Source organism: Notamacropus eugenii, chromosome 3 (assembly GCF_028372415.1).
Source record: "Notamacropus eugenii isolate mMacEug1 chromosome 3, mMacEug1.pri_v2, whole genome shotgun sequence".
Classification (NCBI taxonomy): Eukaryota; Metazoa; Chordata; class Mammalia; order Diprotodontia; family Macropodidae; genus Notamacropus; species Notamacropus eugenii.
Window position 1 is genome coordinate 284,761,583 of NC_092874.1, and position 27,089 is coordinate 284,788,671.

A 27,089-nucleotide genomic window follows, 5' to 3' on the forward strand; every position below is an offset into this window, starting at 1 on the left:
TTTCTTAATCTCACATAAAAGTTAAAAGGGTGGCTCTCCTATATGAACACAATTACAAGACACTTTTTGCACAAATAAAGTCAGATTTAAGTAAGTGGAAAAACATTAGTTGCTCATGGGTAGGCCGGGCTAATATAATAAAAATGACAATTCTACCCAAATTAATATACCTATTTAGTGCCATACCAATTACACTATCAGACAATTACTTTCTAGAGCTGGATAAAATAATATCAAAATTCATTTGGAAAAACAAAAGGTCCAGAATATCAAAGGGACTAATGAAAAGAAATGCCTGGGAAGGTGGCCTAGCGCTACCAGACCTCAAACTGTACTATAAAGCAGCAATTATCAAAACCACTTGGTATTGGCTAAGAAACAGAGAGGTAGACAAGTGGAATAGACTTGGCACTCAAGATGCAGTAGGCAAGGAATATAGCAACCTTCTGTTTGATAAACCCAAGGACCCCAGCTTCTGGGATAAGAACTCATTGTTTGATAAAAATTGCTGGGAAAACTGGATAACAGTGTGGCGGAAATTAGGCATAGACCCATACCTGACACCGTACACAAGAATAAAGTCCAAATGGCTACATGATTTAGGTATAAAGATTGATACCATGAATAAACTGGAGAAGCAAGGAATAGTGTATTTATCAGATCTATGGAGAAGGGAAGAATTCTTTACTAAAGGAGAGATAGAATGCATTATGAAATGCAAAATGGATAACTTTGATTACATTAAACTGAGAAGTTTTTGCACAACCAAACCCAATGCAACCAAAATCCGGAGGGATGTAGTAAATTGGAAAAAATTTTTACAGCTAAGCTCGGGGATAAAGGCCTCATTTCTAGAATATATAGAGAACTGACCCAAATGTATAATCATACAAGTCATTCCCCAATTGATAAATGGTCAAAGGATATGAACAGGCAATTTTCAGAGGAAGAAATTAAAGCTATCTATAATCATATGAAAAAATGCTCTAAATCACTATTGGTTAGAGAGATGCAAATCAAAACAACTCTGAGGTACCACATCACACCTATAAGATTGGCAAACATGACAGAACAAGAAAATGATAAATGTTGGAGAGGATGTGGGAGAGTTGGAACACTAATTCATTGTTGGTGGAGCTGTGAGCGCATCCAACCATTCTGGAGAGCAATTTGGAACTATGCCCAAAGGGCTACAAAAATGTGCATACCCTTTGACCCAGCAATATCGCTACTAGGACTATATCCCCAAGAGATCATAAAAATGGGAAAGGGTCCCACATGTACAAAAACATTTATAGCAGCACTCTATGTAGTTGCCAAAAACTGGAAGTCAGGGGGATGTCCATCAATTGGGGAATGGCTGAATAAATTATGGTATATGAATGTAATGGAGTACTATTGTGCCATAAGAAAGGATGAACAAGAAGACTTCAGAGAGGCCTGGAAGGACTTATATGACCTGATGCTGAGTGAAAGGAGCAGAACCAGGAGAACTTTATGCACAGCAACAACCACAGTGTGTGAGAGTTTTTTCTGGTAGACTTAGATTTTTGTAATAACACAAGAACTTCTGAAAAAAAAAAAAATCCCAATGGTGGACCTCAAGGCAAAATGCCTTCCACACTCAGAGAGAGAAATATGGAAGTCACTCACATAATGTAGCAGATCATGTTTGTGTATGTGTATCTGTTTGTGTATCATGTTCTGATTTGTTATACGGATTCTTTCATTTATCTTAGTCTGACTACATAGCATGACTATAGTGAAAATATACTCAATAGGAAAGTATATGTAGAATCTATACAGAATTGTATGCAGTCGTGGGGAGGGAGGGAGGTAGTGGGGGGTGGGTGGGGAGGGATAAAATCGCAATTGTATGGCAGTGATTGTTAAACATTAAAAAAAATAAAAATAAAAAAAATAAAAATAAATTTAAAAAAAAAAAAAAAAAGGGTGGCTCTCCCTTAACTGGACAGGGAGATTCACTGGTTCTCATCAACTTTGGTCTAGGGATTCAGGTCTAAAATCCCAGATCATAACTAATTCTTGTCAGTCCCTGAACCCAAAGAAAACGTGTAGCCCTCCCTTCTCTCTATGGAAATGAGAGACTTCAAGGATTTCCTTCCAAATGTCGTAATAGATCCTAGTAAGCAAGTTGAACAATGCTAGCCTCTCTGGGCTCAGATTTCCTCATTTATAAAAGCACTGCGATGGCTCCATATTTCTAAGGTCTACTAGATCTAACACTAAGAATAGATGAATGCCTAACCCTCCAATAGCCAATGCAGTCTTAGGTTCAATAATGTGCCTGAGGATCACAACAGAATTACAAGAGGCCAACCATGTGACAAACTGGCCTCAGGTCAAGGTATTCACTCTGGACCAGTAGGATTGCATCTCAACCAAAAATGAGTACAAGTAATAACCTAATTCCATTCAATTCCTCCTAAATTCACTATAGAGCAAAGCTTCATTAAAAATTGTATCTTTTTTCTTTGAATTTGAGACTGTTCTAGTAAGTCTGTAAGCATAATCCTCTCTCATGGTGAGTGAACAAGTATATGAAAGCTCAACATTAACCCTTTCAACCATAAGATTCTATCAGAAATTTGAACAGAAACTCTTACAATGGCAAAGGAATTGTGATTCTTTTCCTAATTTTAAAAGTACTATGCAGTACAGGGCTATTTCTGAATAACAATAAACTTGCTTGAAGACATGAATATATTTTTTAAAAAGAGAACTATAGAACTGAAAGTCATTGCTTTGGGGGAGAGAGGAATATCCTGGGAGAAAGGGAAAGAGAGGGATAGAATGAGATAAATGATCTCACATAAAGAGCAAAGAGAAAAGCTTTTACAGTAGAGGGGAAGGGCAGGAGTTAAGGGGGAGTGAGCGAACCTTCTCTTATCAGAACTGGCTCAAAGAGGGAACAGCAGACACACTCAATTGGGCAGAGAAATCTGTCTTACCCTCCAAGAAAGTAGGAGGGGAAGGAGATAAGAGAAAGGCAGATTGGGGGAATGGGCAGTCAGAAGCAAAACACTTTTGAGGACAGACAGGGTGAAAGGACAGAGAGAACAAGATAAACGGGAGAAGGGGATGGAGGGAAACACAGTTAGCAATAGTAACTATGAAAAAAATTTTGAAGCAAGCTTCTCTGATAAAGGCCTCATTTCTCAAACACATAGGGAATTGAGCCACATCGATCAAAATAAGTTATTCCTCAACTGATAAATGATCAAAAGTGTGAACAGTTTTCAGATGGAATAATCAAAGCTGTCTACAGCCATATGAAAAAAATGCTCTAATTCATTACTGATCAGAGAAATGTAAATTAAAACAATTCTGAGGCAGTACCTCATACCTACTAGATTGGCTACCAGGACAGAAAAGGCAAACGAAAAATGGTGGAGGGAATGTGGGAAAAATGAGACATTAATGCATTGTTAGTGGAGTTGTGAAATGATTCAACCATTCTTTAAAGCAATTTGGAACTATGTCCAAAAGGCTATAAAACTATGAATACCTTTTGACTTAGCAATACCCCCACTAGGTATGTATCCCAAAAGAGATAAACAAAAAAGGAAAATGACCTATCTGTATAAAAATATTTATAGCAGTTCTTTTCTAGTGGCAAAGGACTAGAAATTGAGGAGATTCCCATCAATTGAGGAATGGCCAAACAAACAGTGGTATGTATTTATGATGGAATATTATTATTGTGCTATAAGAAATGATGAGCCAGATGTTCTTGGAAAAACCTGGAAAGTTCAAAGTGAAATGTACTTTGTACAAAGTAACAGTAATATTGTAAGATGACCAACTGTGAATGACTTAGCTATTCTCAGCAATACAACGATCCATGGCAACTCTGAAGACTTATGATGAAAAATGCTATTTATCCATCCCCAGAGAAAGAACTGATGATGTCTGAATACAGATTGAAGCATACTTTTTAACTTTATTTTTCTTGAGGATTTTTTGTCTATGTTTTCTTTCACAATATGACTATTATGGAAATATTTCACATGACTACATATGTATAATCTGTATCAAATTGCTTGCCTTCTCAAAAGGAGTAGGGGATGGGGAGGGAGGGAGGCAGCAAATCTGAAACTCAGAGTTTTAAAAATGAATGGTAAAAATTGTTTTCACATGTAACTGGGAAAAATAAATAAATAAATAAATAAATGACGTATGGGACTTGTAGGATTGTTCAACTGGTTTGGCCGGTTTTTATCTCATAAACCAGTTGTTGGCCAGGATTTATGACAGACCCTACACTGAGCTTGTATTTTTTTCTTTAATGAATAAACATGTAATTGCATAACAGTATTAGGAAATAAAATATAAAGCAATCTCACTTTGGTGGGAAAAAAAGTCACTGCTTTTAAATAGGCAGCTCTCTCTTTGGACAGAAGGGACTTGGAGGATTGGGACAAGAATGGAGGCAAAAAATACAAACTACTTGGGAGCAGCTTTTGTTCTCTCTGATTTTCTGAGCTGATAAGGATGGAACAACACCTCAAAGACCCTCTGCTGCTAATGGAGGGTCTGACCCCTCTGTTCCTCAACAGCAGATTTCATTGATTATTGTGGCAAAAAGTTATTGGCTCCTGCCCAGCATTCAGGCGATGGGTGTCTAGCACAGTCTGGAAGTGACCCAAAAAGATTTGACTTGGCATCTAGGTGGGAACTTTCTTCCCAGCTTGACTCACCTTCTGACCTTTGGAGTGACTGTAAAAATCATCTGGCCAGACATCCTTCCCAAACATCACATCATCATTTAAGTAAATAAACTTTTGTGACAGCCCCTCGATCCGATGAATATGACTTTCAATAGCAGGGGAGCTGAAAGTAGGCAAGTGACTCAGATTACGAAACACCTCCTAGGAAGACAAAGCAGAGAAGGCACTGACTGTCGATGTTATTTTATTAAAACACTCTTTTGATATGAACACACACATTTTACAATTCCCCTTCTAGCACTAAGGGAGGGATTTCCTTCAGGGCGGTGGCAGCTTCAGGCCCTCCTCCTCACCTCCACACTTGGGTCCTCTACTGTCCTTGCTAATTCTGGTGACCTGATGCCCGAATACCAATCAAAGAACAGGAGATGAGTTTCACAGTAGAACCCAAATTTAAAGATTGGCTACTCTGCACAGTAATTTGAGGCAACTGAGACAATCCTCGTGGCACAATATAAGATATGAAAAGGAAATGGCACAGACGTGGGCTCCTGAGATGGTTTTACCTTCTGTCTTTAGAGAACAATGCCTGGCATGCAACAGGAGCTTAAGAAAAGCTTGCTGAAGGGTCCAATGGATTTACAAGTGAATTCTACCAAACATTTAAAGAACAGTTAATTCCAATACTATATAGACCATTTGGGAAAATTGGGGAAGAAGGAGTCCTCCCAAATTCTTTTTATGATACAAATATGGTTCTGATAATTAAACCAGGAAGAGTCAAAACAGAGAAAAAAATTACAGACCAATTTCTCTAACGAATATAGATGCAAAAATTTTAAATAAGATATTAGCAAAAAGAATACAGCAACTTATCACAAGAATAATACATTATGACCAGGTAGGATTTATACCAGGAATGCAGGGCTGGTTCAATATTAGGAAAATTATTAGCATTATTGAGCATATCAACAACAAAACTAACAAAATACACATGATTATCTTGTGCAAAAAAAGCTTTTGACAAAATACAACACCCATACCTATTGAAAATACTGGAGAGCATGAGAATAAATGGAACTTTCCATAAAATAATAAGCAGTATCTATCTAAAACCATCAGCAAGCATTATAGGCAATGGCGATAAGCTAGGTGCATTTCCAATAAGATCAGGGGTGAAACAAGGATGTCCATTATCACCACTGTTATTCAATATGGTATTAGAAATGTTAGCTGTAGCAATAAGAGAAGAAAAAGAAATTAAAGGAATTAGAATAGGCAAAGAAGAAACTAACTTATCAGTCTTTGCAGATGATATGATGATATACTTAGAAAATCCCAGAGCTTCAAGTAAAAAACTACTTGAAATAATAAACAACTTTGGCAAAGTTGCAGGTTACAAAATAAACTCACATAAATCATCTGCATTTCTATATATTACTAACAAAGCCCAACAGCAAGAGACAGAAAGAGAAATCCCATCTAAAGCTAGGGTAGACACTATAAAATATCTGGGAGTCTACCTGCCAAAACAAGCCCAGAGACTACATGAACACAATTACAAAACACTTTTCGCACAAGTACACTCAAATCTAAGTAAGTGGAAAAATATAAGCATCCCATGGGTAGGTTGAACCAATATAATAAAAATGACAATTCTATCTAAATTAATTTACTTATTCAGTGCCATACCAATCAAACTACCAGATAATTATTTTCTAGAGCTAAAAAAAATTTTCTAGAGCTAGGGAAGGTGGCCTAGCCCTACCAAATCTCAAATTGTATTATAAAGCAGCAATCATGAAAACCACTTGGTACTAGCTAAGAAACAGAGGGGTAGACCAGTGGAATAGGTTAGGTACTCAAGACACAGCAGTCAAGGAATATAGCAATTTACTGTTTGATTAACCCAAGGATCTTCTTCTGGGATAAGAACTCATGTTCGACAAAAATTGCTGGGAAAACTGGATAACAGTGTGGTGGAAGCTGGGCATAGACCAATGTCTGACACCATACATGAGAATAAAATCCAAATGGATAAATGATCTAGGTATAAAGACTGATACTATAAACAAATTAGGGGAGCAAGGAAGAGTATATTTGTCAGATTTATGGAGAATGGAGAAATTTTTGACCAAACAAGAGAGAGAACATTATGAGGTGCAAAATGGATAATTTTGATTACACTGCAAAGGTTTTGCACAAACAAACCCAATGCAACCAAGATTAGGAGGGAAGCAGAAAACAGGGAAAGAATTTTTGCAACTAATGTCTGAGATAAAGACTTCATTTCTAAAACATAGAGAGAACTGAGTCAAATTTACAAGAATACAAGTCATTCTCCAAATGGTCAAAGGATATGAACAGGCAGCTTTCTGAGGAAGAAATTAAAGCTATCCATAGTCAGGAAAAAATGCTCTAAATCACTATTGATTAGAGAGACGCAAATCAAAACAACTCTGAGGTGCCATATCACACCTATCAGATTGACTAACGTGACAAAACATTAAGAGGACAAACACTGGAGAAGATGTAGGAGAGTTGGAACACTAATTCATTGTTGGTGGAGCTGTGAGCTGATCCAACCATTCTGGAGAGCAATTTGGAACTATGCCCAAAGGGCTACAAAAATGTGCATATCCTTTGACCCAGTAATATCACTTCTAGGACTGTACCCAAAGAGATCAAAAAATGGGAAAGGGTCCCACATGTACAAAAATATTTATGGCAGCTCTCTTTGTGGTGGCCAAAAACTGGAAATCAAAGAGATGTCCATCTATTGGGGAATGGCTGAACAAGTTGTAGTATACGAATGTAAGGGAATATTATTGTGCTGTAAGAAACGATGAACAGGAAGACATCAGAGAGGCCTGGAAGGACTTATATGAACTGATGCTGAGTGAAAGGAACAGAACCAGGAGAACTTTGTACACAGTAACCACCACAGCGTGCGAGGAATTTTTCTGGTAGACTTGGTCCTTCACAGCAATGCAAAGACCTAAAAAATGTCCAATGGACTCTTGAGGCAAAATGCCTTCCACATCCAGAGAAAGAACTATGGAACTGGATTGCAGAATGAAGCAGATCATTTTCTTTTGTATTATGTTTTGTTTTATGGTTTCTCCAATTCATTTTAATTCTTCTATTTAACGTGATAGGAGAAAATGTATTTAATAGGAATGTATGTGTAGAACCTATATAAGATTGCACACTCTCTTGGAGAGGGAATAAGAAGGGAGAGGGTAAGGAGGGAGAAGGAGGGGAAAAAATCTAAGATATATGAAGTGATTGTAGAACACTGAAAACAAATAAAATAATTGGAAAAAAAAAAAAAACACTTGGTGAATGACCAACTGATGGGAAGACATTTACCTGATGAGTCACTATAGTTATCCGAGGGTTATCAAGATTCAGCCAGGACGGAATCTGCCCATTGGTTACGATGAAGATATTTCTCACCCAGGGAGCATGTTTCTCTATGGACCTCAAAGAATATCTCAGCTCCTCATTATCTTCAAAACGGCTGGCAGAAATATCCTCATCCTGTTTAGACTGCAAAAACCATTCAATCCATTAGGTCACCGCAGAGATGCTTCCACCACAGAGCTGAGAAAGGAAGCTTTACACCAACAGCAGCTCAGTGCACATGGCAGGGCCATGGGTCCTTGAGGATCTCTCTCCCCAGCCCCTTCCCTTCTCCCCACCAGCTTTTAGCACTTGGCACCCCACTATCCCCTACTAAAGCTGGGATTAGAGGCAGGAGCAGTACAGGAGCCTAGAGAAACAGAAATAGCCAATCATTTATCAGTCGACTGTGGCGGGCATCACATACCACAGCCAGGGTATTCTTCATTTTTCTTTTCAGGCCCTTGATTCTAGTTACTGCTAACTTTTAATAATCCCCTTTCATTGCTTACCTGACTGATAGCACTGAGATCCCATAACAAATAGGCTGGGCTGAGGGTCAGCTCTTTTCCCTCAATGGTCATGTTCTTCTTAGCTTGCTTGTTTAATTCCTGGAAGCCTCTGGGGTTATTCAATTTCAGAAGGGCCACGCTGGCTTCTGAATACAACTGCAGCTACATGGGAACAGAATGACACCATAAGAAAAGTTTTCAGCCTTTCCAAAGTCACGTTTTCAGCGTATTTCCTCAATACAGTTAATTGTGGGGGAACAATCCCCCAAGATTCCAATGCTGGAATGTCATCTGGCCTGTGGCCACAGACCCTCCCTCTTCCCATGGGGAATCCAGGGGAATTGTTCTAAGTACAGAAAACAACAGGTTTCTGAATGGCCAACCAGAGTGACAAACGGCTGCCCACAGGCAAGGCCAAAGGTGTGTGGCCAGCTCCATGGAGGGCTCCCAGTGTGGCCTCCATAGTGTGGCTCAATCAACGCCATCATTCAGTCTTCAGGGGTACAGTCAAAATGAATACCATGAAAGGGATGGAGTGTGTGTGCATGTATGTGTGTGTGCATGCGTGCAAAGGTTTCCAGAAGGGGACAAATTCCAAACCACATCCCACAGGACAGTGGGCACAGACGGAAGAAATTGATAATGATGGTGGCTAATTCCCTGCCAATTCTCCCTCCCCCTGAAAATTCACAGCTTTCTTTCTCCTCCATACAGGTATATAGGTAGCGTTCCTACTTTTCTCAACAGCTATTCATTCTTAGGTCATTTTAGGGCCTCAGAAATGAAATGAAAAGAGAGATTTTCCTCAATTAGTAAACAAAAGTTGGAAGAGGAGTAAAAGAAGAGCTATGGGGGTTGGAAAATATGAAAAGGAGGAGCAGATTATCAAGTAACTGGTCAATCAATCAGGCCCTATGGATACCAAGTCAGGAAACAAATGTGAGATGTGAGGGATGCGCCAGCCATTTCTCCCCTACTCATATCTAGCAAAGACCCAACACAGGCAGATGGAATTTTCTGGTCCATCAGTTCTTCACACCAGATGACTGGTTCCTGACAATGAAATGAAATATGTTACAGGAGATGCAGGCAGGCTGTTTGTTTGCTAAAGCACTGCCAACTCGATCTCATAGGTGCTACCTGGGAATTTAAGGAGGGAATAAAATGTCCACATAAAACTGTAAAAAAGCAGCTATTATGGAAAATAAAATAACACACAAAGAATATTGGGGCAAAGATCACAGGGGAGTCGGGAATGTGCCCAGAAATCCTTAATTTTTACAAGAAAATGAGAAGGAACAGGTTGAGGACAAAACCACCCAAAAGTGCCCCAACACTTTTGGAAGCTCCTTTGTGTAGAATCACAAAAAGTCAAGTCACATCATAGGACTAAGGCAGGACACTGAAAGCAACAGAAAAGGAGCTAAGTGTGACCTCATGTCCTGAGAGGCAGCAAGACACAAGGCAGAGCATGCTGGCTTAAAGCCAGGAATACCTGGGTGTGAGGTCAGCCCCTGACCCCTGCTGGCTTAGGTCTCTGGGAATGAGACTTAACTTCTCAATGGAAGTCACAGGGCACAGGAGGAGTTTTCTCCTCAAGCATTACTGACCCCAGTGGAGTCAAACTTCAAAAGAAACACATATTGACTTAAAAATATTATCTATGCTGTACTTCATGCTATTTATTTTGTTAAATATTTCCCAATTCCATTGTAACCAGGTTCAGGCCGTGATCGGGAGAGCAGTGGGCTGCAGGCACCTCAGGCTAGGTGTGTGACCTCTCTAGCTTACACCAATGAAATCACAGGTCCTCCCCTCCAGCCCCAGTCATACTGCTGGCTGGAACAGGGCAATGGAAGGGGGTGCATCTTGTTTCCCCAAAACTGTAAAAGGGACTGTCAGGAGAGTATGCTGGATAATCCATGCATGGGAGGACAGAAGTATTAGGGTGGGGGTGGTATAAAGATGAATGCAGGCTTTAGAATTAACTAATTAGAGGGTATGCTTTACTATTCACCAGCTGCATAATCTCAGATAAGTCCCATAACATCACTTGGCCTCAATTTCCATAACAATATAATGGGAATGGCGGGGACCAGACAAATTAAATGATCTAAGGTTCCTTCCAGCTATATATCTTCTGTCTTATGGGAGTTGTATATAATTGTCCATACAAGTAGAGGAGATAGGTATTGAACCGTGAATACGATTAACAGAGAGTCTGGTAATTCTTGATTTGTCTGGCTTCTCTTGGGCACAGCACGGTGGCACAGTGGATAGAGCACTGGCCCTTGGTTCTGGAGGACCTGAATTTGAATATGACGTCAGACACTTAGTAGCCATATGACTCAATTCCAACTCTCCAAAAAAAAAAAAATAAAGATTGAACCTTTTGTAAGGACAAGGAAGAAACAAGGCAGGAGGGACTCTTATGAGGGCCTGTGGTCTGACTAGGGAGCCCCACATGAGGTGCTAAAGTGGAGTGATGGGAAGGTCAGCAGAAAGTGACCCTGAAGTCTGGGACCCCAAAGAAAAGGATCCAGGGAATTACAAGGCCCACGGGCCAGCCTTTGGAACCCTGGGATGGCAGATTTCCCAAAGGTAAGGGGGCAGTGTGGCAGAGTGGACAGGAAGCTGGGCACCCCTAGCCCCAGCACCACAGAGACCAGAAGTGGCAGGGCAGGGGACACTCTGGTCTATTCCAAGGGGTTTCCTGAAAGACAGTCTCCTAGATCAAAAAAATTCCAGGTTGAGAAGGAAAAAGATTATTTACATGAAACATTAACTAAAAAAGGAAGATCTGATTAATTTTATGTCAGTCACATGAAACATGGGCATTCGGTCAGCACGCAGTCTGACCAGCAGCCGAGCCCTTGCTGCCCTGAGCAGCCCCTGCACCTTGCTGTTACCGCTCCCCTGCTTCGTTGCCCCATCTTCTTCGGCCAGCCTTACAAACGACACGGCAGAGCCATGGGGGTGGGGGCCAGTCTGGGGCTCCTCTTGGCACCCTCACTGGCCCAGGGTCTCCCAGTCTCTGAGGAAGATCTCCATCCGACCATCCGACCTACTACGCTACTCCTCCCTCCCCCAGCTCCTGGCTCCTCCCTCCTCCTGCGGCCCTGGGCTCCGGCACTCCTCCCCTGCCCCTCTCCCCCAGCTCACCTTGTGGGCCTACAACATGCTCACGGTTTCCCACATTTTATGAAAGCCTTTCCTGAATCTCAGGCCCATTCAACAATATTTCCTCTCTTCTCTGATTCATTACCCCAAGTCTTCAAGAGGTTTTCTATCACTCTCCTCTGTTGCTGACATGCCAACCAAATGAGGTCACTCCCACTTCTTCAGTGATATGCTTTCAAACCTCCCTGCCTAGGTCCATCCCATCCCCTTTGCCTGAAGTCCATACATCTTTCCACTTCCCAGCCCCCCTGGGCCCCAGGCTCATTTCTTATCTCTGCTTCAAATCAGCCTAAACTGAAATGGCACCATCTGCAGTGGCCTCCTCGCCTAGATCCTCAGCAATGCTTAGCAGCCCTTACACACCCCTTCTCTTGTCTCAGTATAGATTACAGTGGGTGGGCCTTCATAAACCCTACTGGTCTCCACGATCCCTGGGAACTAAACTCTGCTTCAACCCCAGTACCAAGACAACTGTACACAGTGGACACCCAAAACTCTACCCCCAACTTTCTAGAATCACCTTAAATCAATGCAAAAGCATGAAGTTACTAAGGAAAAAGCAGCCTGAGAGGCAGAAGACCAGTGCTCAAGTCTCCCTTCTGACCCAAACTGTGCAAAGTCACTTCTACTTGGTGCTCAGGGAAACCATCTAAGACTGAAAGTGCCAGAGAAGGTGCCTGGGATCCTGCCCAGGTGGAGGGAGCGCCTCCATGGGAAGAAATCAGAGGTGCAGTCTCTGCTCCCTAAACACACACATACACAAACACACAAACACTCGACTCCTTAAGGAAATTTCTGTCCTAATTTTCTGTACTCCCAGTATTCAGGCACAGGGCCCAGCACTTGTTTGGTGACTGATTCCCCGAACTTAGCAATATGCCTCTATACAAGACATCATCGGCATAATACCAGGACACATTTGAAAAAAAAATCTCCTGGGATTTCCTGCAAAAACGTAGGGCGTGAAATGGTCCTAGAACCCCCCTACCCACAAGAGAGGGCTCAGCTTCACAGGGGGAACTCACTAGGAACATGTTTAATGTGAACACTGAAAATGTCTCATGCATAAAATGAGAGGGCCAGACAAGGTGATCGCTAGGGTCTACTCAGGTGTGAAATCCCGGTGTCATCATGTACTTGCACAAATATCCACATTTCCTGGTTACTTAATAAGAAACCTTTGCAGATCAGCACTGGAAGTCCATAAAGGTTACATAATCTCTCCACTGAGCAGCAGAACCTCATCTGGGACATTGTGGATTTTGTACAACCCCCAATTATTGCACTGAGAAAGAAAAGGAAGGCATAAGGAAAGAGAACCAATGTGGCTGCCAGGTGGACTGTCCGAGAGTCATCCCATTCCAGGTCTGAAAGGACTGGCACCTAATTCAATGCCGTCACTTTACAGGGGGAGCAGGGCTAGGGCCAGCACCCATGCCTCTAGGCCAGGTGTTAGCCCTGCTCAATCTTCAGGGAGACAGATTTTTTAAGAGCAGGGTGAGGGGAGCATAAATACCCAAGGTGTGATGAAAAGAGGGGCATGAGCTTTTATAGAAGGTATTGGAAACAAGCCAGGGAGGACAAGGCAAAGAGCTGATTCAGCTATGCCCTGACCAAGCTGGGCAGGAAAGAAGAGACCAATGCAGCGCGTGAGGACCAGTCTATTCTTTAATTTCAGAATGAGCGTCAGGTTCCTCCTGTATTCAACTGCCCTCTCCTCCAGATCCTTACCAGTGTTATTTTGGAGGACAGGCTCTCTGGGAGCTTTGCTCTCAGCTGATCTGTTTCCTTGAAAGTCGATGGAAATCCGCTCAGGAAAGCCAAGTCACGCATAAGCACCAGGCCAGGGACTTCTTTATCTGTTGTCTGAAAGAAGACAAAATACACACAACCCAATTCTCTGCCTTTTTACACTTCGGAGCTGCATTTGTGACCCATGGAGAGGACCTCTGAGGTGAGAAAATGAAGAAAAATGTCACTTTATACAAGCCTCAAAGTCACCATACCAGAAATCATTTGGGTTAATATTGGCCAACTGTAATGGCAGTCAAATTATGATCTTTTGCTGTTTATGTTTTACTGAAAGTGCCTCTGATTGAATAATGTGATTGGGGAGCATCTTTCCCTTCCACTGATGGGCCTGCCCACTGTGGGAAGCTTGATTAGGGGAGCTGTTTTGTAGGAAGGTCCCAAGTACCTTCAGTTTTTTTCTACTGAGGCACTGGGTCAGAGGGTTATGCCCTCTGGTTCTAAAAAGTACACAAATACTCTGAGGGTATTTACTTTGCAGGCTTAGTTTTTAGAAGAAGGTCTGTGTGCCATATGAGACTCTGGGCGTCGTTGAGCAGCCCCCACCATTCTCCCTCCTTACCTCCCCTTCTTGAAAACCCAGATGTTGGTGCTTCCCTCTCTGGTAAAGATGTATGTATGTTAGTGTGCTGATTTTTGATTTCTCTGATACCTATGCTTGATTAAAGTGATTGTTAAACCCTCAAAGGCTGTCTTTCCTTTTACGAATGCAGATCGAAGAACCTGTGAGAGCAGGGCCCCCCGTGAATGCTGGGGAGCTTACTGTTATACCAACCAGGGAGAAGGGAACGTTAATGATAAGAGCTCCTCACAGTCTCAGGACATTGATCACTGATGCTGTCGCAAGTCAGGTAACCTACCAGGTAGCCCCTCCACACGGACTGTTTGCCGGCATCTCTGAACGCTCCCGCCTGGGCGTCTTCAACTACAAAATACAATTATAATAGTAGTGAGAATCCACTCCATGATGAACATTCACAACAAGTGTAAGACACAACCATCCACGGCTTCAGAAAGCTGTTAAGCAAGCTGGGGAGACTAAATCAAGATATAAAATTGTTGGGAGTAAAGGAAGGAAGTCATCAGGCCGGCTGTGGTGGCCCTGGTGGACTGTCTTGCGCTTGGGAGGGAGAAACTAATCCTGTGTTTGGGAAGTGTATGCACTGGCCAAGCTAGCTGTGGGGTTCAGATTGTTACAGTTCTTTGGGGAAGCTGTTCCCAGTATAAAAAAGGTGGTAAGCAATGGAAACCTGTCAGTTCCACTGGAAAATCCCTACAAGAAATCATATAAAATACATCTCTAGTGTGGAAAACCTGGAGGTTGCAAGAACATAGCTCTTTTGTTCCAGTGTGTTTCTCCATTCACTGGACACATTCATGGAAGATACATTAATAGGCTTATGTGGGAAAAAAAGAGAAAGATGACAAAGGCTATTAAACAGACTCAGAGATTTATACCAATAATTTTCAAGAATCCTGACTATCTGAAAGATTCCAAAATGTGTAACATCAAATGCTGAGAATAAAGCTAGTACCAATAAAACTTACTTGGCAGTTAAAAAAGAACACATAAAAGCCTTTTGGGACAACAGAAAACAACACAGACTGAGTAAGGACGTCTGCTGGGGTCAGAGCAGGTCAGGCAAGCCTGCAGGAAGACATCAAGCAAGTCTTTCAAAGGAGTAACAGGACAGGGCAAGGCTTTCAAAACCCAAGCAGGGACAATGGCAAAGTTACTGCAAGGAGAAATCAGGAAGCGTTTTATATATTGGGGGGGAGGAGTGGAGAATGAGGGGGTAGGCCAGGGGACCAGAGCTGTAGTTTCATTGTTACAGAAAACTCCAAGGTGATGAAACTGCCTCTATCAACCTCAGAGACGTCGCACAGGGACTCACTGGTCCAAGGTCACACAGGCAGGATGGGTCAAAGGATCTGGAGAATAATGATGAAAAACCAGGAGAATGGAGATTGCATAATTCAGGTGGGACTACTAGATGATGAAGCTTTCTGGAAGCCAAACAAAGCAGTTTATACTTGAGACAACAAACAGACAATAACAACCAAAGAATCACAGATTTAGAGCTGGAGGCATCTTCAATGCCATTTAATCCACTCTCCTTAATTTTACAGGCCCAGGGAAGGTCACAGAATCACAGGTATAGCACTTGGAGGAACCTTGGAGGCCAACATCTAGCCCTCGTATGAACTGACTTGTGCTTGATAGTAACACAGGTAGCAAATGGCAGTGATGGTCCTCTAAGACTAAATCCAGCAGATTTTCTATTTCCCCAAGCTGCTTCTCTTTTCTAGACTCATCTATCTTGGGGCAGGGGAGTGAAATAAAGGAAGTGAAGTTTGGAGAAGAATCATGAAATGAGCAGTAGTGTGGCATGGTGCATAGAGCTGGCTTCACAGTCAGCAGCACCTGGGACTCCAATTCCACCTCTCCCAAATCCTGGCTGCACTGCCAGGATTGACTTGATTTTTACTTAATTACTTAACCTCTCTAAAGCAAAAGTCCATCTGCTTTGGTAGAGGTGGGTTCTCTATGAGCAAGAAAACACAGACCAAGACCAAAAAAAAAAAAACAAACCCGCAACTCCTGTGCAGTATGATTATAGGGATAAGGCAGGTAAGCGTGTAGACACTTAGGGGAGCAGTGGGAATGGAGAGCCAGGAAGTAATGCAAGACATTTAGAGGAAAGAATAGCTAGAATTAAGGGATGGATTGAGAGGATCAATCTGAGAACTTGAAGCCTCATGTTTAACTAAAAGTGCTGAATTCAGACAACTGCCTTAAGTTCTCTTTGAGCTCCAATAGTCAACAATTAGAATACTGCATTAAATCAGTTTCCCACTTGGATGTCATACTGATACTTCAACCCAATCACAAAACTGTACTTCTATCTCTTCCCAGACTCAAGGTCTTTCAATGTCAGCTGTGTCACAGATCAACAGAGAACAGGGTTTGCTTCACAGAACTAATAAATCCCAATTTAACCATGAACTGTCTTTATTTCCCTGATCAAATTTAGATGTGATCTCATTTAAAGCAAACTCTAAATTTAAAAATCTGAATTGACAGAAAACATAAGATTTCATCAAAGTATAATTCATGGGATGAACTTAAAATAGTATTTGATTTGAAAAACTTTGCTCCACCCAGAATGATTGACAATAAGTTTGACTGGGTAAAGTAGGGCAAGACCTGCTTTAGAAGGGCTGTCTTGGAGGATTTAAAGAACTAAGACATCTATGATTCAGAACTCTGAAATCCTCCAAGACCAAAATCCCTCCCTCTGTGCTCCCAGTTCACTATCCCTCACTGGACCACATTCCATTCTTTACAGTTCTGACCTTATTAGTACCAAACCAGTCCTCAGCTTTTCTCCACCACTGAATCCTCTGCCTCTTTCCCCCTTTTGCCCATCACTTAGTCAAGACTCAATCCTAAGTAATCCCTCATTTCCTCCATTCCTACCTACATAATGTTTAAATGTATTGCGATACCCACAAGGTCATTACCAATTTAGGTAATCTAATTTTAACTGGGTGCTCACCACCACATATTAAACTACAATTCTTAACCTGGAGGAATCTAGGCTGTATTTTGGTAGAATTGGGTTTTTTGTGATCACACACACACAATTTTTTACGCATTTAAAATTGCGATTCAGAAAAGGCAGCCATAGGCAGCATCAGACAGCCAAAGGACTCCAAAGCACAAAGGGTGACAAACTCCTCCATTAAATCCTCTCTTCTTCCCAGGTTAACTCTGTACCATGCTCCCTGCAGTCCCTGCACCAAGTTTCATCTTCTTTTCCTCTCCATTCCCACCAAATAAAGAACCCTGACTCCTGATTTAATAAGGAGAGGCCATGCACCGTGACCTCCTTCTCCCCTCTTCCACACCTCTGCACCCTCATGATATGCTCTATTTTCTCTTCCTGTGCTCCAGACTCTATGGAAGGGGTGGCTTTCCTCCGTGCCAAAGCCCAACTCCTGACTTGTGCCCTGGCTCCCGTTCCTCTTGGCTTGGGAAGCTGGGCCAGTGGGTACTGCAGCCTCATAATCACTAGTTCTTTCTGATTTCTACAAGCATGCCCAGGGCTCTGGGTTCTACAAAAACCCTTCCCAGACCCTGGGATGCCATTGAGTGACCGATTCTCCTTTATCTCTTCTCCTTTAAGCTGTCAAGCTTTCCAAGAGTCATGCAGGCTTGTTGCTTCCACTGTCCTCACTTCCCAGATCCTCTCCAGACACTCTCAGACTGGCTTGCTCTGCACTCTCTAAGGTTACCAAGGAGCTCTTCGCCACTCAATCCTCTGGCCTTTTCTTAGTCTTCATTCTGCTTCTAACACAGTTTAGAAGGGGGATACAATACTTCCATGAATAACTAGAGCATAAAATAATATGTTTATTAAAGATTGGCAACAAAGTCCATGTGAGATCCTAATTGGGGAAAGGTCATTACCACTGGGGGGAATGGGAGTGAAACTAGGGAAGATGGCAGGCAGAAAGCAGAGGGCAGTACACAGTGAATAAAGAATACAAGGCTGAAACAGAAAAACACACAGCCCAATTTGTCTAGAGTATGGTGTCCATGGAAGGAAGATAAGGTTAGGCTGGGAAGGAATTAGGGAGGAATTAGGAATGCCTTGAATGACAGGCCAAGGAGTTCAGATTTTGCTTGGTAGCCAACAGGTAGCCACTACTGGTCTGAGACAGAAGTACATGGCCTGTGGAAGGAGCAGAAATAGTAAGCCTCATTAAAAAATTCTCTCCTTTGGCAGTCTCACCTTATGATGGGGTTGACTGAGAGAATAAGGTCAAAGATTACATTATCTTAGGAGGAACTGGAACCTATAACCCAGGGAAACAGGTCAGATGAAAGTGTGGCTAAGTGTTCAGAGCTCTAGACTTGGAACAAGGGGTATGTGGGTTTGAATTCCACCTCTGCCACCTGCTAGCTGTGCAACTGTAACAGTAAGTACACCAACATACACAGAGGGTCTGCTACACAGGTTCTCAGATCTGCACTCATAAAAGGAAAGGCAACTTTTGAGGGGTTAACGATCACTTTAATCAAGCACATGTATTATTCAGTTAGTTCAGGGGAAAAAGTCAGCACCCGAACTTCAGACAAAATATAGAGAAATCAAAAGTCAACAGATATGCTTCCAAAATGTCTGACCATTAACATACATGCACCGTTACCAGAGAGGGAATCTTTGTCTGGCCAAACAAACACTTCCAATCAGTAAACCCTAAAGTAAAACCTCACCCTCAGAGTATTTTAGAAGCAGAGGGCATGATCCTCTGACCTAGTGCCTCAACAGAAAGAACAAAAGGTATTTGGGACCCTCCTACAAAAAACAACTCCCTTAATCAAGCTTCCCTGATGGGCAGGCCCATCAATGTGTGGAAAGATCTTCTTTAATCATGTTATTCAATCAGAGGCACTTTTAGTAAAATAAAAACAGCAAAAGATTCTCCTTTGCTTGGCCTTACAACAACCATGGACAAGTCAATTAACTTGTGACTTGTTTTCTTCCTATGTAAAACTAAAACAATAATATCCATAGACCCTAACTTCATAATGCCACTGTGAGGTCCAAATGAGAGATTTTACATAAGCAACAATTGTGGCTATTATTATCATTAGTTATTAGCGAGGGAGATGACTTCCTCCCTGCCTGAGAAGAAGTGAGAACACCAAAAGGCTTTGGAAGAAGGGAGAAGGGGAGTTGTACGTGTTCACGTCAAGATGGCTTTGCTATGTGTCTGTAAAGCAGTCAGCCAAGGTCATTGCTGGGGCCAGAAGTGGGTAGGTGAGATGAGGGCTTGAGGAACCGTGGGGAACACTGCATAACTTGGTTAACAAGAAAGAAATCAAAGAGCCGCCTTGCAGCAGTGAGGGTTACAGTTGTGCAGCACATCTTACAGCTGAGGAAACTGAGGCAAACAGGGTTCAGGGACTAGCTGTAGCTGGTAAATATCTGACGCTGGATTTGAATTCCTGTTTCCTAGGTCCAGGCCCAGCACTGCTTTCATATACAATACGAAGGTTAGCAACGGATCTGTGACAGGTGAAGTTTTAGGTCAAACTTGCACAACTTGTAAACTTCAGGCCACTGATAGACGAGACTAGAGACAGGCTGACGATGGCTAGCTGCCAAGGGTCACATGACAGAAAGGAGAGTGCGCAGCGGCAACCCCTTGGCGGACCACAAATGGCCCTCAGCCCACTGGTTGTGCAGGCCTATTTTAGGTAATACTATATCATATGAAGGACAACATGGTGCCATGGGAAGAGAAGGGACTGAGGAGGGAGAACTGGGTTCAAGTACTAGCTTTGACACATACAGGCTGTGTCACCTTAAATAAGTCAGCAACACTGATGCCTCTGCTCTAGACCAGTCTTGAAAACTCTTCAGTTACAGAGAAGGCCCTGACCTTCATTAGTAAAGGAAGTTTCCTTATACGTGGAAGGAAACAAGCAATTATTAAGCATCTGTGGGGCTCTCTACAGCAGTGAAATCATAGATCCAGGTCAAGTCCATCCCTACATAAAGTTAACTAAATTATCTCTCCCTAAGGTGGGACTGAAAACAGTTTGATCTACTCCTTAAATTTTCTTTTGGTTGTTCCTGTAATATTAATTCAGTTGCAACTGATTCAAAATGCAAAATATTTTAATACAAATACAATAGACATGACTGTTAGATTTGTTTTCATAACAATAAAAAGGAGCTTACCTTCCTTATGACTGTCAAAAACAATGACGGAAACATTAGTTGATGGGTTTTTGGGTTTTGCCACAAAGAACATGTCACTAGCAGACTGCAGAGAAGGATAAATGGATGGCAATTCCTTCAGACTGATGTTGGTGGGCAGGGCCGGGTCCAGTATCAGCATGGGCACTTTAATGCAGTGTGTTAGCAAACACTCTAACTGCTTTTCACTGGAAAGAAAGGTCACGCATCCTTACAGCATCTAAGGCTTGTAAAGTACAAAAAAACCCCAACAACAACACAACAATGGTTTATGCAGCACCACTATCAGCAGCTGTGTGCAAGCTAGCCCATTTTGCAGATGTGGCATCTGAGGCTGGGAGAGACCAACTCCCTGCCCACAGTCACAACATCAGAGTAAACACAGGTCTGTTTCCCAATAGGTTTCCTTGGCCTCTCTAGAATCCCCATCTACTCATCCCAACTCCTCCCTGTCTTTCCCTCCCCCAAGCAATGGTTTGACCCTCAATCTGAGGCCAGAATACGTCACTGGACCACCATGTGACCAAATCCAGTAGTGTCAGCTTCATAAATGGCAGATTTCAGGGCTTGAAACTTTTGTATGCTTTAATACATACTGACCAAAGCACACAAGTCATAACTAATTTGTAATGACAAAATTTTATTTTTCAACTCTTATTCAGAGAAAACTAACAAGTTTACCTTTTCTTCGTGGGTTCTGTGGAGTTCTTTCCAAGGATTTCTCTAAACAAAAACAATAAAATTAAGGTCATCAAAGAATGGATGAGGAAGTTCACTTGGTGTCAGGAGATGTATGGACAGAAATAGAAGTTTGATGAGCCAATTATAAGCAGTTAATGATGACAAAAGGTATTCTACCATCCCTCATGTCAGTTGGTCAGCCAGCTTTTATTAAGCGCTTACTTTGTGCCAAACACTAGGTAACATCAAAAAAGCACAGTCCCTGCTCTCAGGAAGAATAAATCCTCCTGGGGAAATAATATATAATAATATGTCTAGGAACATACAAGATACAATAGAGTATGTGAAAATAATCTGAAAGGGAACAGATTACATTAGCAATCTGTTAATGTAGGTTAGCAGATGGCAAGGACCAGACTATCTCCTGTAAAAGAGCTAAGTCTCAAAGCAAGTCAGGGAACCTAAGACACAGGTCGGGGAGCAGAGAGTTCCAGGCCGGTAATGGAGATAAAGAAGGCAAGGGTCAGGTTATGAAGAGCTGGAAATGCCCCACAGGAGTCTATGTTTGATCCTGGAGGTGATAAGGAACCACTGGAATTACTGACTAAGAAAGGTAACAATAGTCAGACCTATGCTTTAGAAATATCACTATGGCACCTGAGTGGAAGAGGGCCTGGCATGGGGAGAGAGCTGGAGCCAGGAAGCCAGTCAGAAGAAAATGCAGTCGCCTAGGCAAGAAGACTGAGGGTCTGAACTACGGCTCTGGCTGTGGGATCTGAAAGGAGAGATAAAGGAAATGTTTTGAAGGCAAAAACGAGATTTGGAATTGGACTGGCTAGGCGGAGGGAGCATGAATGAGGTATTGAGGAAAATGAATACTCTCCTCTGAAGGTTGTGCACAGGTGAGTTTTCAGATAAAACCCGAAACACTTGAGTAGGGATGTTTTATAAAATTGTTTTTCCTGACCAAGGTAATCCTAATGGAAATACGTGGTACTTAAAATACATGAACACACTCCAACCCTCAAGGGAGAGGCCAGAGACTAGATCTGGCAGGATGAAAGTAATTCAAAACTAACTGCTTTCAACATAAAAAAAAAAAAAAAAGCCATTGTTTAACTTAAGGGAACTAAAATCTACATCCTAATAACATTTCTAAACACAACAACTCTGAGTGGACAATGGCTGTGTTCACAACACTCCCCTAAGATAACTGTGCCAGCTGTCTTAACGCCAACGAGAGGGGGCTCCAGTCTTACCTCATGGCTTTCTGCTCCTCCTCCATCTGTTCCCTCACCTGCCGCAGTTCTTTAAGCAGCTCGACATCAGTGCCATTTACCCAGGTGTAGACCACATCAATAGGCATGGGCAAACACAGCCTGAGGGACAAAGGCCCATGCAACATTGGAGATCGAATTTTCTACACAGATTACAACAAAAACTTCCAAAAAGAGTTTGAAACAACAAGGTATAAAAGTTTCATGACTATGTTTCTTTAAGTGTCTGCTGCACAGTGATGAATTCCATTTGCAAAGTACCAAATATACACATTTTCAAAAACAATGAAACCTCTTTAAGTCAAACTGAGGAAAGATCTATCTGAAGCAGCAGAAAGCTGAAGTTTTTAACCAGCAGGATTAGTACCCCAGGGTCACCAATTTAGAGGTAGAAGGGATTGAAGATTTTACATAGAGCAAATACAACAATCTTGGGAGAGGATAACTTTCTCTTTATAAAAAATAATCATAATATGGTTCATTTAAATAGTAAGCTGTCCAACGTATTTAGAATTATTCAATTTACAATCAATTGATTTAAAGAACCACCAGCAAGACACAGACCCTTGGCTAAGAAAGTATGAAGGCCTTTGAGAACAGCATTAATGAAGAGAGAAAAATGGAAATTAGCAAAAGAATTATTTGAATGTATATGGGCTCTTCTAAAGCCCTTAAAAAGTTTTAAATTTGAATACGCTGCATTTAAAATTCTATGAATGCTTTTTCATTTCTCAGCTGAATCCTTTTTTCAAAGACAGTGAAAATCTTTCTTTCTAAAATAGAGTTCATACATTTACGGTGCTTATTTCTTACTGTCACATTAAAATACTGATCTAAAGCAGGGATTTCTTCAGCTCTCCAGGGTCACAAACCTCTTGGGCAATCAGTTGGGTGAAGTCTTTCGATAGACCCTTACTTAGAATCATGTTTTTAGATGCATAAAATAGAATATGTAGGATTCATAGAAAAACAATTGTATTGGGAAAAAAAAAAGGTGTAATTGCTTTTTCCCATCCAAATTCATGGACCTCCAGAACCTTGGGGTTCTGTGGATACCAGATTAAAAATCACATATCTAGAGGAAGGCCTCCTGCCCAGCGGCTCCACTCCCATAGAGAATTTATGGAAGGACACAGAAAAGAGCTGCAGAATGAATCAATTAACAAGAATTTATTAAGTGCTTACTCTGCACATAGGAGAAGGTGGGGCTGCTTTATCAGCTACCTACGCAGGTAAAGTATAGGTAAAACGGAACAAAGATCATGCAAGAGTTATACAGTGAATAGCTAATTACTACTGTAGAGACCTAAGAGATGAACAATTTCCTGGCAACTAAGGCATAAAAAGGAAACACTGGGGTACAAAGTACTCATTCTCTGACTGATGAGAGAGAGAGAGAGAGAGAGAGAGAGAGAGAGAGAGAGAGAGAGAGAGAGAAAGGAAGAAAGAGAAAGGGCATTTCCCTTCTTTCCTTCTCCCTCCCTCCTTCCTTGCTGCCCACTGCCACCTCTGCCTCAAGAGGAGCTCATCCATCTCAGCGATGGGTTCTCGGGCCTCCACATTATTGCGAGATGAAGAACTCAAGGAGATACAAAAAGAGACCGGGTTTTCCCACAGTCAAATCACCCGTCTCTACAGCCGGTTTGCCAGCCTGGACAAAGGAGAAAATGGTGTTCTCAGCCGGGAAGACTTCCAACAGATTCCAGAGCTTGCCATCAACCCCCTGGGGGATCGAATCATCAATGCCTTCTTCCCTGAGGGAGAGGACCAAGTAAACTTTCGTGGATTCATGAGAATTCTGGCTCACTTCCGACCAATCAAAGATAATGAGAAAAGCAAAGACGTGAATGGACCAGAACCACTCAACAGCCGGCACAATAAACTACGCTTCGCTTTTCAATTATATGACTTGGATAAAGATGACAAGATTTCCAGAGATGAACTGTTACAGGTACTACGCATGATGGTTGGAGTGAATATTTCAGATGAACAGCTGGGCAACATTGCAGACAGGACGATCCAAGAAGCTGACCAGGATGGGGACGGTGCCATATCCTTTTCAGAGTTTGTCAAGGTTTTGGACAAGGTGGATGTAGAGCAGAAGATGAGCATCCGGTTTCTTCACTAATAGATGGGGACCAAATTGTTCTTGTCTTTTATTTATGACACATAACTTGAGTTTTTCTCCCTCTCTTCAGACTGGTCTCTCTAAGTGCCGCTGCTACCGCATGACCAGCCAGTCCTGTTTGTGTCAGCACAACCCCTGCAACCTCGGGGTTGCAAGCAGGGCACTAAGGAATGAATGGTACATGGGCTCGCTGCTCTCCTTCATTTCTCCCTCCATGATTCTTCATTTATCAACAGCCGCTGTCAGCTCTGAATCCATCAATCTGAGAAAGAGCCAGCAAAGCCCCTGCCCTGGATAGAGACTGGAGCTGTACATATGTTCTAGTCAGGTTTTAGTACACCACCTCCTCAGCCTTCTTTAACTTCTCTACCTGCATGTATGTAACTACACAGCCAATTCTTCGGTTTCAAAGTTTTTTACTGAGCCTCACCCTCCCTTCCTCTTGCTTCCCCAAGCAATGCCTCTCATGTTCTCCCATCTCTGAGGTGTCAGGACTTAGAAGGTTGGTGAGGTAGCTGGCTGGTTTTTATCCCCTTTCAACTCTTAACTGGGACTCTAGGACATTGCCTCTTCCTTGAAGAACAGGAACATCCTTGGGTTCCTTACACTGTGTATCATAGTTGAAAGATTACAGGATGGAGGCATCCTTCCTAAAAGTGAGTGGCCAAGGTTAAGTCCTCTGGGTGTGCTCGCTTAGGTCGCCTCACCTCTGCTCTCTGATACGCAGGAGCTGGCAATCTACCTGGAAGTACACTTGATTTCTGGGCAGGTATTACTGGGATGGCATCTGTGGTGATATGTATGTGAGATTTCTCATGGCTCCATGGAGAAAAGGAGGCAAGCTTAGTGTCCTCTGAGACCTTGGGTACTGACACCTACAGGATGATGTAGACTTCACTATTACTACACTGGTGTCTTAGACTCTGGGTATCCAAGCAGACAAACTAGTGTTAAGGAAGAGCCTATTTATCTCAGACCAAGGGATTTTAAGATTTCCCTCAGCATCTTGCAGTTTTGCACATAAATTCTCTTTAAAACTGAAATTTGCAAATGACTATGCTGAAATTCATAGCCAGCTCATGTTACAGGTCCAAAACGATGAACGTACTACAAAATTAGCTTCCTAGTTAACTAACTTCCCATCCCCTCCTTCATACTGAAGCTGACTCTTCAGAAGCGAGGGGTCTGGCACTGATCACACATCCTGAGGTAGGTCTGCAGACCCTTGAAAAAAGCCAGAACAACTTCCCTGCCAACGTCAGCTTGAGACTTCCCTGAATCAGGCTAGGCCATGCCAACTGTTATATGAGCTGATTAATTTCTGTATCTGTCCTGGACAGGCTTCTCCCTGGTTCTTTGCTTGCTTATTTACACCAGAAGACCGATAATACACGGGATTCTTTGGGAGGTACCTTGCTGACCTATACTGAATCAAAATGCCAGCTGAAAAAGGGGGGGGTGGGTAAGGAGTGGTGAGGTGGGGCAGTGTACATGCAAACTGTCAAGGACTTTCTCATGAGGGAATGAACCTAGATTACTGCTCAGATGATATAACACAGTAACTGTCTCAAAGGGAACTGCATGCCCATTAGTTAGGGAATGGCTGAACAAGCTGTGGTATGTGACTGTACTGGAATACTGCTGACCCATAAGAAGAGATGAGCAGAAGGACTTCAGAAAAATCTGGAAAGACTGACATGAACTGAAGCTGAGTGAGGTGAGCAGAACCAGGAAAGGATTGTACGCAGCAACAGCCACACTGTGTGATGACTAACTTTAACAGACTTGGCTCTTCTCAGAAATACAATGATCTCAAAGAGTTCCAAGACTCCTGATGGAAATGCTGTCCATGTCCAGAGAAAGAACTGTGGAGTCTGCATGCAGAGCAAAGCACAGGATTTTCCTCTTTTTTTTCTTTCCGTGGTTTTTCCCTTTTGTTCTGATTCTTCCTTTACAACATGACTAATGTGGAAATATGTCTGATATGATTGTATACGTATAACCTATACCAAATTGCTTGCTGTATTGGGGAGGGGAGAGGAAGAAAAAAATTTAGAACTCAGAAGTGAATTTTGAAAACTATCTTTACATGTAATTGGAAAAAAACATAATAAAATATTATTAAGTGGGGAGAGGAGAGAGGAGAACTGTACAATATAATCTGTTAGAGAAGTACTTTACTGGCTTCATGACCTTCATAATTAAGATTCTTAAGAGGAAAAAATGCATACAGCAAACTGTTTTAACCATAGATGTGCCTTACTGTTTCATTAAAACCATATTCTTCAATCCATCAATAAATACTTGTATCAAACAAAAAATAAAACATAAAGAAAGAGAAAGCATACATCCTTGAGTTTAGTTCCAAATAATCTTGTGAAAAGACTGTCTAAGCTCTTCGGGTCAAGATTAGATTGGATAAAACAAGAAATGAATTTAAATGTAAAGTTCCCTCTAGAACAGTAAAGACATAAGAGTCTACACAGTGGTCATATGAAAAGAGATGAGAGGTCCTCAAGAAATAAATTTTGACATTATAAATATGAATGATACTGATAGGGAAGAAAATGAAGGTAACAATTAAAGTGTTGTGGCTACAAAGGGAGCTCTCACTACCTCATTTACAAAAA

The 27,089-nt window shown here is 42.0% G+C and overlaps 1 protein-coding gene and 1 pseudogene across 2 annotated transcripts in view; one reads left to right on the top strand and one right to left on the bottom strand.

Annotated features, from left to right (window-relative positions):
* The window catches only part of GNPTAB (N-acetylglucosamine-1-phosphate transferase subunits alpha and beta), a 93,755-nt gene that overhangs the window by 40,447 nt on the left and 26,219 nt on the right, over positions 1–27,089 (bottom strand). For both annotated transcript variants that reach the window (XM_072655730.1, XM_072655731.1), the window contains exons 3-10: positions 22,314–22,433; positions 21,055–21,096; positions 20,356–20,561; positions 14,458–14,522; positions 13,520–13,654; positions 8,609–8,770; positions 8,064–8,243; positions 4,722–4,892 (exon numbers count right to left, since the gene is read on the bottom strand). In XM_072655730.1, the coding sequence (XP_072511831.1) occupies positions 4,722–4,892; positions 8,064–8,243; positions 8,609–8,770; positions 13,520–13,654; positions 14,458–14,522; positions 20,356–20,561; positions 21,055–21,096; positions 22,314–22,433 (1,081 nt within the window). The remainder of the gene's footprint in view (positions 1–4,721; positions 4,893–8,063; positions 8,244–8,608; positions 8,771–13,519; positions 13,655–14,457; positions 14,523–20,355; positions 20,562–21,054; positions 21,097–22,313; positions 22,434–27,089) is intronic.
* On the top strand, positions 23,831–24,527 carry LOC140534569 (calcineurin B homologous protein 1 pseudogene; annotated as a pseudogene).